Source organism: Lotus japonicus, chromosome 1 (assembly GCF_012489685.1).
Source record: "Lotus japonicus ecotype B-129 chromosome 1, LjGifu_v1.2".
Taxonomy (NCBI): Eukaryota; Viridiplantae; Streptophyta; class Magnoliopsida; order Fabales; family Fabaceae; genus Lotus; species Lotus japonicus.
The window spans coordinates 77,578,379-77,591,605 of record NC_080041.1 but is presented as its reverse complement, the minus strand read 5'-3'; the positions used below and the strand labels follow the sequence as shown (position 1 = coordinate 77,591,605).

Genomic DNA, 13,227 nt, shown 5'->3' with positions numbered 1-13,227 from the left:
GCTCTGGGAGCTGATGTGGCCTTGCCACGTCAATTAATGAGCCTTGGTGGATTTTTTTTTCTTTTTTCATTAAAAAATGATTAAGACACACTAATTAAATCCTTCATTTAATTAAATAAAAAATTCTAATCTTCTACTTCATCAGCATCTTCTTTAACCTCCACCCCAACCCATAAACAAACCCAGCAATCCCAACCTCCACAAACCCAGTAATCCTTTTCCCTTCAACTAAAGTAATAAATATCTCACCTCAGCTTGGTTAGTGGTGGAATGGAAGCAAGAGAAGAGAATCAGAAATTGACTTGCCCTTTCTCTTCTCAATCATACATTTCAAAACACAAAACAAACTGATAGAACCCAGCCAAATATGATATTATTCAATGATAAAACCCTAATTCCCAAATGGGAATTGAGGGAAAGATACAAGGAAAGGGATCACAAACACCCTCCTTAAATATGTTTTTAGTGCTTGAAAATATAATAAATGTTGGTTTAGTCTTTGAAAAAAAATATTTCTTAGTTTTTAATTTTAAAAATAAACATTGTTATCTTTTTAAGTCTCTACCGTTAAGTTTTGATTATGCAAATCACATAATGTCGTATCTCCCTACTAGGAATTTGTTTTTATTTAATTTGACATTGTGGGACTCACTCATTAACACTATTCAATGTCACGTAAATTGTGCATGTGAGAATCATGTGGATCTTGGTGGAACTTCAACTCAGATTGTGCAACACATAATTAGCTTTAAATCAGATTGTGTGACGCGCAATGTACAATCAAACAAAAAAACATATAAATTGAGTGAGTCGCCATTTTGTGTGCCATATAAGCAAAAGTTAATAACAATGACTAGGATAACGATGTATAGCTTTATAAATTAAAGATTAAAAAATATATTTTCAATGATTAAAACAACATTTACTATATTTTCAAGGATTAAAAACATATTTAGGCCTGAATTCTATTCACAAAATTAATCATAAAACGCACTGTTTTGTTTTTCAACAAAAAGCACACTGAGTTTTTTTGGGTTAAAAAAACGGCACTGGGTTCCACAAGAAAAAAAAAAGTCTCACATTGAGTAATTTTTTATATAGCTCACATGGAGTACTTCTCTAACAAAAATCCATGCCTTTCAAAAAAAAGCATGCCTTTGGACTTAGTTCGGTACTGCAGCAAACTAATTCGGAGAAAAGATTCTTGCTTTTACCTTAAAATGAATTTTTTCTTATATATATATCGGAAAGATAAATTGCAGTCTCTAAGAATTTAATTCCCGGACCTTTTCCACCCAATCCATATATCACATAATTTTTACCACTTAAGTTATCATCCGGGAACCTTCAAAATGAGTTTAAAGTGAATTTAGAATATTTTGTCAAAACAAAGTGAATTAAAAATATTAATAAAGGAAGAATAAAATGTAATACTTGTTAAAAAAAATTCTTTAAATCATTACAAAAATATGAACTCTTTTTTTAGTTGATAAAACATTTTATGACACTCGTTCAAAATGACATCCTTAATTTAATCAACCATCTATATATATATGTAAAGGAGACTTGGGGTTTTACATGTATTAAATGCATTAAACTATAAAGCTCCTATACATTTATATTAAATATATTAAAAAATAACAAAAAATATTAAAAACTGAAAAACAATTATATAATAAAAAACTATTCAACTACTTATATTAAATAACAACATTCATAAACTTTGACTTGAGCTTTGCATTTGACAAATATTAAAAATTAAAATAAATAATAAATAATTTATATAAAATACTTTTAAATCTATCTATCTTCAATATATCTATCTATCTATCAATATCTATCTTCTATATATATATATATATATGCATATATATATATATATATATATATATATATATATATATATATATATATAAAACACACTTGAACTTTTGCATTGATTACTTTACCTTTGTATAAAATACATTTAATAATTAAATATAAAAATAAAACAAACTACATTTAATTTAATATTCATTATATTAATTAATAATTATTAAAATTTTCAATTTCCCATATTTTAAAATAATTTTTTATATTGATTAAGTTTTAATTATTAATTATAACTTGAGGACAAATTTTTAATAATAATAGTAATTTAAGTTGACTACCTTTACATTAATAAAAATATATAGTAAAAATAAATTTTACATTTATAACTAATTCTAAAAAATTAAAATTATTATATGCTAAAATTAAAATTATTATTTTTATTTTCATTATTATTCATAAGTTGATGAATTTTAAAAATTAACCAATAAATCTTATTACTACTTTTTATGTATAAATAACAAATTAAATACTAAAGTTAGATATCATGTTAATAAGTTTTATATACATCGGTCGTTGTTTGTGTTTGAAGTCTTTGTTTGCGATCTTTGTTTTCGGTCGTTGTAATTATTCCTTTGTCGAAATGATTTGTATCTCGACTTTATATTCAATAAAGATTTTGCTTTCAAAAAACAATTTTATATACATACATATATATATATATATATAGATATATATAACAGAATATTTGACTTGAGTTCTACATTACTGGCAATATTAATTAAATTTTTATTTTTATTTTCATTTCAATTAATTATCAACATAAGGTTGAAAAAAAATAAAAGATACAAAAATAGCAACAAACTAATATCTTTTAAGTAAAATAAACATGTTAGATATTGAAATTAGTTAATGGTTGAATGCATTTTGTAAATATATATTTTGAAATTTACTTATAGAATATGAAATGATTTTGTATGTTGTTTAAATTAACTATAATGTAGTTGCGTGTTATTTTAAAAAATAATTTTAAATTTAATTGTGATTTGTCTGAATAGAATAATGATAGTTATAAATTATTGATGAATATTTTATGTTATTAACTTTATTAAGTATGAATTGTCAACTTTTCAGTTTCTTATACAAAAGAATAATTTATTAAGTAGTTTTTAAAAATAGTTAGAATATTAACTATCAATCATAAATTGAGGGAAAAATTAATAAATATATTTATATGTAGAAAATATTAATTAGTTTTTTTTGAAAGTTGAAAATATTAATTAGTTAAATTCAATAATAGTCTAAAATAATTATAATTTCTTGTGGTCGAAAAAAATAATAGTCTAGATAAAATTTATTAATGAACACTCTAGAAAAATCGTTTAAAAATTAAATAAGTCTCTATAAAATATTTACTATTAAATATATTGCATGTGTGTATTATTTGAAAAAATACTTTCAAATGTGTTTTGGTCTATTATATAGTAGTAAAAACATTTTCTCAAGTTTTCATATGTCATTAATAATATTTTCCTTTTCAAATTTCTTTAGGGTAATTGTCAAATTAATCGCTGAGTTTGTAAGCGAGTTTGATTTTAGTTCTTCTGATGATAAATGTCTAAATGACGCGTAGTGGCAGTAAAAAACTGCCAGTGATTGTAAGAATGAATGTCACTAAACGTAATTTTTCCTTAGAGGGATTAAAATCAAACTCAGGGACTAATTTGATCATTAACCCAAAAATTTATTAAATTTCAGTAATATAATTATTTACTTAAAGAGAACTATAATACAAGCAATTTAATGCATAAAAAAACTATAATACTCTCTATGTAGATGTCTAAAGTCTAAACACAATAATTTTTTCTATTATATTTATATTGAAGAAATATTTAAATATTTAAATATTTATTATTTATATAATTACTCTGTAGTAGTTTCCATATAATATTAAAAAATATTATAAATAAACTCGTACAACGCACGGGAATAATATCTAGTATAACTTTAATTTGACCTCTATCTTACAATTATTACATAGAAAATTATCTTTACCAATTTAGTACTCCATCAATTGAGGAAGTGATTTCTTCATCTCAGAATCTGCAAGAAAACGTGGATTTACATCCGAATATCGTGATTGGCACTCCATCAATTGTCCAATACTCCAATTTTTTTTTTTTTTTGAAATGGTCCAATACTCCAATTTGCTTAAAAACCTTTTGGTTAGGTGACGGGAACTAAGCACCTAAATATATAAATTAATCACAATAAGTGTGCTAGACTGAAATCATGTGCGTAACCAAGAAAAGACTGAAATAATGTGTTACACTTACAACTTACAACTTACTAACACTTATCCATTTATTAAAAAATGAGTCGACTTACTTTTCTGTTGAACTTAATGCGAATTTAACGGTATATATTTCTATGTTCAGATATGTGACAAACATACATTTATTTTTCAGTGGTGATTGACAGACCACTCAACAATGTCTACTACTTTAGGCATTTTAATTTTGTGCGGTTTCACAAATTGGAAAGTAGTGAAAATAAAATTAACTTTTCAATTTATGAAGTTAAAAAATCACAAAAAAAAATGAGATGTCAAAATACTGTAATGTGGTTTGCCAAACTTTTTGTTATTTCTTGGGTAAAGAATAAATAGGTACTAAATATTGATATTGATAATGCTTGTTCCATATTTACGTGTCTAATAGAGGGTTAAAACTTATAAGGTGTTAGAATATAATATAAAACCATTAAAATGACTTTTACGTACCCAACAACTTAAGCTTTTAGGATAAGTGATTGCTTGACATAAGGCCATGTGTCTGGCCAACACTCCAAACCCAGAGAAGCAAAGCATAGTGTAAAGCAGTATCCTACTAGGGGATAGTGATCAAACGTACTGGAAAAACAACTATTCTAGTTTTTGCCTTAGTATAGCAATGTAAGAATAGAAGTAATTTATAAAATAAATAAAAATTATTTTGTTCAAATGATGATAATAAAAAATCAAATGAGTTGATGTAGTGCTTCAACCTTTCCTGCACAGTCACACGAAGAAATAAATTCTCAGCTATTGATTGTGAGATATACCGTAGTTAACATTGGAAAAATATGATAAAAAATCATTATTATTTAAAAACACAACATTTATTACAAAAATTTGATGCTAGAAATAGAAATTCCCATTTTTTGAAGGATTGGTGATCACAAAATTGAACCAGACTCTGCAATTAGCTAGTTGGAACATTGAAAAAGAAAAGAAAAATCTTGTACCAGCCCCACCTTCACCTTAACAATATATGCTGGTCAGTCACCCACTTCAATTGTGACTCTCACATGTGTCTCTATATATAGTTTCTTTCTCCCTCTAATTTACAAGCACTGTTTTGCCTTTATTTCTTCCTTTTCTTTATATGGTTTTATTTTCTGCCACGCAATGTGTTGTAATTTTTATATATACTTCTTGAGAGGGTGAGAGAGGAAGATAGATAATTATAAATATAGGCAAAAAGAAGTGGCAGAGTTAGTTAATTAGTACTACTGAAGAAGATGGGAAAATGGGTGGTTCTGCTAGTGCTACTGGTGGTGTTGTTAAAAGTAATTGAAGCTGCAGAGGTGACATATGATGGAAGATCACTCATCATTGATGGACAAAGAAAACTTCTCTTCTCTGGTTCAATTCATTATCCTCGCAGCACTCCTCAGGTAATTAATTCAACTCTGATCATCAACTCTGATCATGCTCTTTGCTTGCTTCACATTGGATAAAAAATTGTGTTAGACTGCTAGCTAGCTGTACTTCATTCATGTCTCTATAGTCACTGATTCAATACACTTTCTCATACATTCATGAGAACACAAGATATCTCAACAATGACATGATCAATAGGTACTTTTTAAACACTTTCTGCATTTTGGGTATCTTTTGGGGATGAACTGAATGTCTTCATCTATAAGTACATACATCTTTCGTGAAAACTTTGATTTCTGATAACAACTTTATGATGAAGCCGCATTTTTGGATAGTTGTGTCTGCACAATTCATATTAACTAATTGAGTAGTTGATGTCATCAATATAATTAGCAGTTGTAGTTAGAACACACTTTCTTATCCAGTTCTGAAACTAGCTCATACTTTCTTTATTTCCAAGAGGTAGGTAAAGGTAATGAATTAGGATTAAATTGTATTTTCATTTAAATTAATATTCAATTTATCATTTCCAAATTTTGAACTTCAAGATAATTAATTACCAATACCAGGTGGTCTAGTACCATTTGATTAAAAAGTCCCCTTTTTCAACTAACCAACCTGTCCTGTACTTTGAACATGCAATATCCCTTGGAAACTACAGAACAGCAAAATCATTTTACAGTTGTAATTCCACCACTATTGAATCACGGGTATGAATGAATGAATATATGTTAGAGGAAGTTATTCCTCAAAACTTTGGGTTAACCAGTAATGTCTAGTACAGCTGATAGATAACTGAACTCCTTAAGCATCTAATCTAAGAATCGATCCTTCGGTGGAGAGTGATTTGTTGGAGATGTCTATCCTCTAAATGTAATCTCTTAGCCTCGAATAAATTAATCTTATGGCTATCGGCGGTCGGATATAGTGCAAATGAAAAACTTTTGGGTTAATTTGGCTAGTCAAATTTAACTTTTATATATCCCTAATTTGATATAGTTAGTTACATTAAGCATCCTTAATTTGGTTGTTAATAAAACAAAGGAACCGTGTGATGATCGAGTAGACTTCACGAATACACATGAATTTGGATTGCTTGAAAGGAAAATATGGATGAAAGAAAGAAAAAGACAGAGGAATTTTAACAAATATATTAAGACGTTACGTTGTTGCAGATGTGGCCAGGTTTGATAGCGAAAGCAAAACAAGGAGGATTGGACGTTATTCAGACTTATGTGTTTTGGAATCTTCATGAACCCCTGCAACCTGGACAGGTATTTTAATTTATTCCTCATATGCATAATACATACATGAAAATTATAAAATTATACATATTTGGTTTGAAGTAGTTAATTAGTTAACTATATGGTGTAAATACATGCAATGCAATTGCAGTATGATTTCAGTGGAAGATATGACTTGGTGAGATTCATAAGGGAAATTCAAGCTCAAGGACTCTATGTCTGCCTCAGAATTGGACCTTTCATCGAGGCTGAATGGACATACGGGTGGGTATTTTTACTTCTTAATTAGAATTATTTTATGAGTAATAATACACACATGTAAAAGAATAATGTTGCTTTCACACAATTCTCACAACATTCAAACTTGTTTGCAAATAGACCAACACATTATTAATGATAGCCATCAATCAACATCAACTTAGTATATCACGAACTTGGAAAAAATTAAAAGTAATGCATGTTTTTCCGGCTAATAAGCCAAAATTGGCACCTCTAAGTCTAACTAACTGATATTGTTATTGAGCTTGTAGGGGATTCCCATTTTGGTTACATGATGTCCCTGGGATTGTCTACAGATCAGACAATGAACCTTTCAAGGTAATATAATTTGACCAAGCTAGCTAGCTAGGTACTACCATACTTCTATCAATGATACTTATTTACATTCAAAAAGTTAAACAAACACGTAACAATAACAACCATTTTCATACACTCTATTTTTGCAATTTTTAACTGCTACTATAGTGAGTGTATGAATGCGGTTGATATTGTTATGCGGTCTAGTACAAGGGTCAATTTATATTTTTCACCCCCTTTTAATTTCATGGATGTATTCCAATGTATAGTTCTACATGCAAAATTTTACAACAAAAATTGTGAACATGATGAAAGCAGAGGGTTTATATGCTTCACAAGGAGGCCCAATCATATTGTCACAGGTATATATAATTATTAATTCATCCAATCACTTAGTTTAATTTAATTGAAAATTTCCCATTGTTGATTGCAAATTATATATGTATTGAATTTTATATACAGATTGAGAATGAATATCAAAATGTCCAAAAGGCATTTGGCATAGCAGGAAAACAATATGTTCAATGGGCTGCAAAAATGGCTGTGGGCCTTCAGACTGGCGTACCATGGGTTATGTGCAAGGAAGATGATGCTCCTGATCCTGTGGTCAGTTTTATTTAGCCCAACCCAACTCACTTGTTTGTAAAGTTGAAAAGAAATTAGGTTATCGACAAAAAAAAAAATTAGGTTTAACAGCATTTATACTCCCCTAGTTTTTTGGTAATCAAGTCCCCTCTTTTTAAAATTAAACAAATATATCTTTCAAAAAAAAACAAATATAGTCATTTTCTCAATTTTCATCGCATAAGCATTTTACTTTTCAAGTATTTTAGAGTTTGTGATGCATTGGATATACGATGCAATTTTAAAAATTTAAAATAAAAATTAGTGATTATTTTTATAAAAATTAAAGGAATTTATAGGATACGAGATGATGGTTTAAAGAGAGGGAATTTGGTTTTTTTTTGTTCATTTTTCGGTTAAAAATTATTATGTTAATTAGTGAGTTTTGTGAGAAGAACGTCTATTATGATTTTTTTTAAATCAACTCAATTTATGAACATTTTTCTTAAAAAATAAAATTTGAAAGTTTTAACTAAAATATTAGTGATTGCGGGCTTAATTGTAATAATTAAAAAAGTTAAGATAGTAAATTAAATCAGCTTAAAAATTATTGTACTAAATTAAATTAATTCACCAACAAGGTGGAGAGAGGGCTTTATCATCCCTACACCTGCACCTACATGTCCATCGACCGTTACCACTTGGCTATCATTTGAGTATGAATTGAAGTAAACAGAGTAAAAATAAATAGAGACTAAAAATATAACGTGTTTTTACTTTTTATACAATCTAAACGGTGGAGAGAAAACTTCAACAACCGAGATGTTAGAGCGACATGGATAAACCTTCTTTCCATGAGGATGTTTTTCGCAAGAAGTTGAGCTAGGGATCTTCTTGTGGAGTATTCCTCTATACACACTCTCAAGTCTTACGAACCTAACACGCTTCCACTAGATCAAACCCTAACATAACTAAACCATAGAAGTTCACATTAGTTTCTTTGTACCATTTTTTATGATATGTTTTTTTATTCATTTAGATCTGCTTTTCTTTCATTTAGATCAATACATGCAATGGCATGTACTGTGGAAAAACTTTTACCGGACCAAACTCCCCCAATAAGCCTAGGCTGTGGACGGAGAACTGGACGTCTTTGTAAGTTCCTCAAATCTCAACATTCAATTGTAAGTGAATCAAATTTTGGTTTATAATACAAATAATAATAGACCTCAACAAAAAAATATATATATAGATCATTTACACTTACATAATTTTTACCATCTACTTGTAGTTGATCTCACCCCTTTCTACAATTACACTATACTTCTAACACATACTTTCAATCCTGAAAGATTTTAAGCTAAGCATTATGCAACTAGCATTTTTTATTGATATATTGATGTGTTGGTACCATGTTTCAACTTTCAACAGAATTAACTCTTTGGTTTTCTTTCTTTTTTGCTTGAAGCTATCAAGTGTATGGTGGACTCCCATATATAAGGTCTGCTGAAGACATTGCACTTCATGTCACTCTTTTTATTGCAAAAAATGGAAGCTATGTCAACTATTATATGGTATTGTCACTTAATTATGCTTTGTTATATTTGTATACCAGATAATCATGTATAGCAATCAAGTTATAGCTATTACACTATAGACATCTAATTAACATTGTTTGCAAAATGAAATAGTATCATGGTGGAACCAACTTTGGGAGAACAGCCTCAGCTTATTGTATAACAGGATATTATGATCAAGCCCCACTTGATGAATATGGTAATTAAGTGCACAACATTAATCAGTTTCTTACCTGAATTCCTAAACTTGAAGTTCAATTAATTTTGCAAATTTTCCTTATTAGGTTTGTTCAGGCAACCAAAATGGGGACATCTCAAGGAATTGCATGCTGCAATCAAGTCTAACTCCACAACTATATTGCAAGGAGTGCAGAGTAACTTCTCTTTAGGTCGTCTCCAAGAGGTGATTTAATTGCTCTCACATTTTCTTTCTCCAAGAGGTGATTTACATTTTCATTAATATTCATAGGTTTTCGTTTCATTTTGATCAGGCTTGTGTTTTTGAAGAAGAAAAAGGAGAATGTGTTGCTTTCCTTATAAACTATGATGGAGGAAACAATGTTTCTGTCCAGTTCCGGAACAAATCATATGAATTGCTCCCCAAGTCCATAAGTATCTTACCAGATTGCCAGAATGTGATTTTCAACACTGCAAATGTAAGTTATAACTTCATCATTATCTAGAATGTATAGGCCTAATATGGTGATTTTTTGGTTTCATTTAGAGTGCGTTTAAGTAGACAGTTTAATTAAGTGCTTATTCATAAACAGCTTATGAAAATAAACCCAAAATAGCTTGTAGACAGGTCATAAGCTTGCTGAAACACTTGTGCATGTGCTTTTGCTGTAAGATAAGCTCAAATAAGCTTTTTTCAAACGGATTCTTCGTCTTTTTAATTATACTTGTGCATATAGGTTACTACAACAAGCAACAGAAGGATCATAAGTCCTAGACAAAACTTCAGCTCAGTGGATGATTGGGAGCAATTCCAAGATGTGATTCCAAACTTTGATGACACCTCACTAAAATCAAATTCATTACTCGAGCAAATGAACACAACAAAAGACAAATCAGATTACCTTTGGTATACTCTCAGGTTAGTTTCATAGTTTCACTTCTGGAAAAAAAAAATATCTGTCAAATGTTCAAGTCATTCCTTAGTATCTATTTCATTGAACATCACATTATTCATAAACTTTGAACTCATAACTGAAGTGATTACTTTTATGAACAGGTTTGAATATAATCTATCTTGCAGTGAGCCAACACTTAATGTTCGCTCTGCTGCTCATGTTGCCCATGCTTTTGTGAACAACACATACATAGGTACATAAATGCACACACTGACACACACAATCCAAAGTATGAAAATTGCAAAAGAAGTTCGCCTAAGTGATTAATTTATTGATTTATTCTAATTAAATCTAGGAGCTGTACATGGAAATCATGATGTAAAGAATTTCACCTTAGAGTTCCCGGTTACACTAAATGAAGGGGCAAACAACCTTTCTATACTCAGCGTCATGGTTGGACTTGCGGTATGTTTTGAAGGGGTTTGAATTCCCTGCAATTAGGGGAACCCGCATTCACGCATTCAAACATTTTATGAATCGTCCGATGAAGTTCAGAATTCAGATGACTTAAAATGTTTGACAGCGTGAATGTGAGATTTTCTTGACTAGGGAATCCAAATTCATTTTGAAAGAGTTCATGATAATACATATTTTCCTTTGTCATTGTAATATATAAGTCTAACTATTGTCTAAGATTGTGTTTACTAAAAGGATTCAGGGGCATATCTTGAAAGGAGATTTGCTGGTTTAATCAGTGTGGGACTTCAGTGCAGTGAGAAGGAGTCTCTTCATTTGACCAAGTCTACATGGGGATATCAGGTTTTCTCTTAAGTTTTACATTTTATTATACAAGTCACTGGTGCAAGTGTGCCAAAAAAAAATTCATTCATGATATAGGTTGGATTACTAGGGGAGCAACTAGAAGCATATAATGGACAAAATAGCAGTGATGTTGAATGGACTCAACTGGGGAATATTATGGATCAGACTCTCATTTGGTACAAGGTAAAAAAATGATGCAGTATGTTATGACTGTGGTCCTGATTGCACTATTTTACATTTTCTGAAGTACAATAATAAATAATTAGCATAAGAGTTTAAGTAATTAAAAGAAGATAGCAAAGAAATTGTTAACTTTTTAGTTACATGCTTGTAATATAAGTATGACTTTGATGATGAACTTTTGAATTGGTAGACTACATTTGACACACCTGAGGGGGTTGATCCTGTTGCATTGGACCTTAGCTCAATGGGAAAAGGCGAGGCTTGGGTAAATGGACAAAGCATTGGTCGCTATTGGATTTTGTTTCATGATTCCAAAGGCAAACCTTCACAATCACTGTAAGTTAATCGACTACAAACCATTACATTTTTTGTTATTATAAACCCCCGTAATCACACTGCCGACATTCAATCGACATGTGAGGTTTCTGACAGTCTAAAACGGCCGATAATGTGCATAGTTACAGCAAAAACACCTGCTGGAAATTCAAATCCAGAATGCATTTCTAAAACACTGCTAGAAAAAGTGTATGTCGATTGAATTTCGCGACCGAAATATATTCTAGCTCATATTGTAGAGATAAAAAAAGGGAGGAAAAGGAAGAAAACAGATGAGAAAGAGGGTCTAACTAGAATCACGGTGTTGAGATACTAATTAATGCTATGTGTTATGGTTCTGCAGATATCATGTGCCTCGGTCTTTCCTTAAAGACAAAGGAAACAACACTTTGGTTTTGGTGGAGGAAGGTGGTGGGAACCCTCTTCATATCTCAGTGAACACTGTTTCAGTCACAGATTTACATGAAAACTCTTCTAAATTATCATTCCCTTCCTCTGCTTAGTATTGTTAATTATAAAGAAAATATACATGTAATCACACACATACAGAACCTGTTTCCTTACAGGGCTAGAAAATTGAAACATTTCTAGCTTGTACACATGATACAAATTTGATTATTACAAAAATATTTCTTGAAAAAATATCTGCAGTGTTAGAAATACAATGTTCTTGATATGGCATCTGAGTTAATGGTATATGGTTCGATTCTTGTTGCCCCGTTTATTCTAATGAAAAACATGAATTTAAGTACATAATAGATGAGTCAGTGCATTATTCACGGTTTAAAACTAAGTGATCTCTTGTATGAGGGCCGTATTATAAATATAACATAAAATTATTCATGTGTTTTTTAATTAACACCTTAACTTTTAGGATAATTGTTTATTGACATTCACATTCGAATTGATGCTTTGTAAACCAGACAATCTTTGGATCTGCTCACGTGATCAATCTTCTGAATAGGATTGGGAGTTGGAATTTTCAATCTAAAGGAATTTTACTCAAAAGTAATTAATTTAATTGGGATGCATTTAAGACTCAACAAAAGCACGTTGATGTAGATGCATAGCACTTATAGTATGGTTTGTGATATCTTGGAAGTTTGCATAAACATGAATTAAAAAAGTGTTATTTTAATAGAGGAACGTGGGGGCAGTGTTAGTTGCCAAAACATTGGTCAGGTTGTTGAAGAACAGAGATATGTTGGATCCATGATAAATTAATAATGCACATACTGTCATGACCCCTCTGCATAAAATATCTTGATTGAGGGGAGATTTGAGACTGAAAAGCGGGGCACCGTCTTAGGACTTCAGAAAATGGTTAAATATGTTATTTG

At 30.0% G+C, this 13,227-nt stretch overlaps 1 protein-coding gene across 1 annotated transcript; it reads left to right on the top strand.

Moving 5' to 3' along the window:
• Positions 1 to 5,189: 5,189 nt before the first annotated feature.
• Positions 5,190 to 12,591, top strand: LOC130713999 (beta-galactosidase 6-like). The gene is made up of 18 exons (XM_057563856.1): positions 5,190 to 5,526; positions 6,688 to 6,786; positions 6,908 to 7,020; positions 7,287 to 7,353; positions 7,602 to 7,694; positions 7,795 to 7,938; positions 8,957 to 9,051; positions 9,365 to 9,470; positions 9,588 to 9,672; positions 9,758 to 9,876; positions 9,965 to 10,129; positions 10,388 to 10,569; positions 10,708 to 10,799; positions 10,902 to 11,011; positions 11,258 to 11,365; positions 11,444 to 11,551; positions 11,742 to 11,887; positions 12,231 to 12,591. Exons 1-18 carry the CDS (start codon positions 5,371 to 5,373, stop codon positions 12,388 to 12,390), a joined length of 2,148 nt encoding a protein of 715 aa, XP_057419839.1. The 5' UTR covers positions 5,190 to 5,370; the 3' UTR covers positions 12,391 to 12,591.
• Positions 12,592 to 13,227: the final 636 nt, after the last annotated feature.

Coding starts and splice junctions, on each gene's coding strand:
- LOC130713999 (XM_057563856.1), top strand. CDS start 5,371: ATGGGAAAATGGGTGGTTCTGCTAGTGCTACTGGTGGTGTTGTTAAAA. Junction 5,527..6,687: donor ATCCTCGCAGCACTCCTCAG/GTAATTAATTCA, acceptor ACGTTGTTGCAG/ATGTGGCCAGGTTTGATAGC. Junction 10,130..10,387: donor TGATTTTCAACACTGCAAAT/GTAAGTTATAAC, acceptor TTGTGCATATAG/GTTACTACAACAAGCAACAG.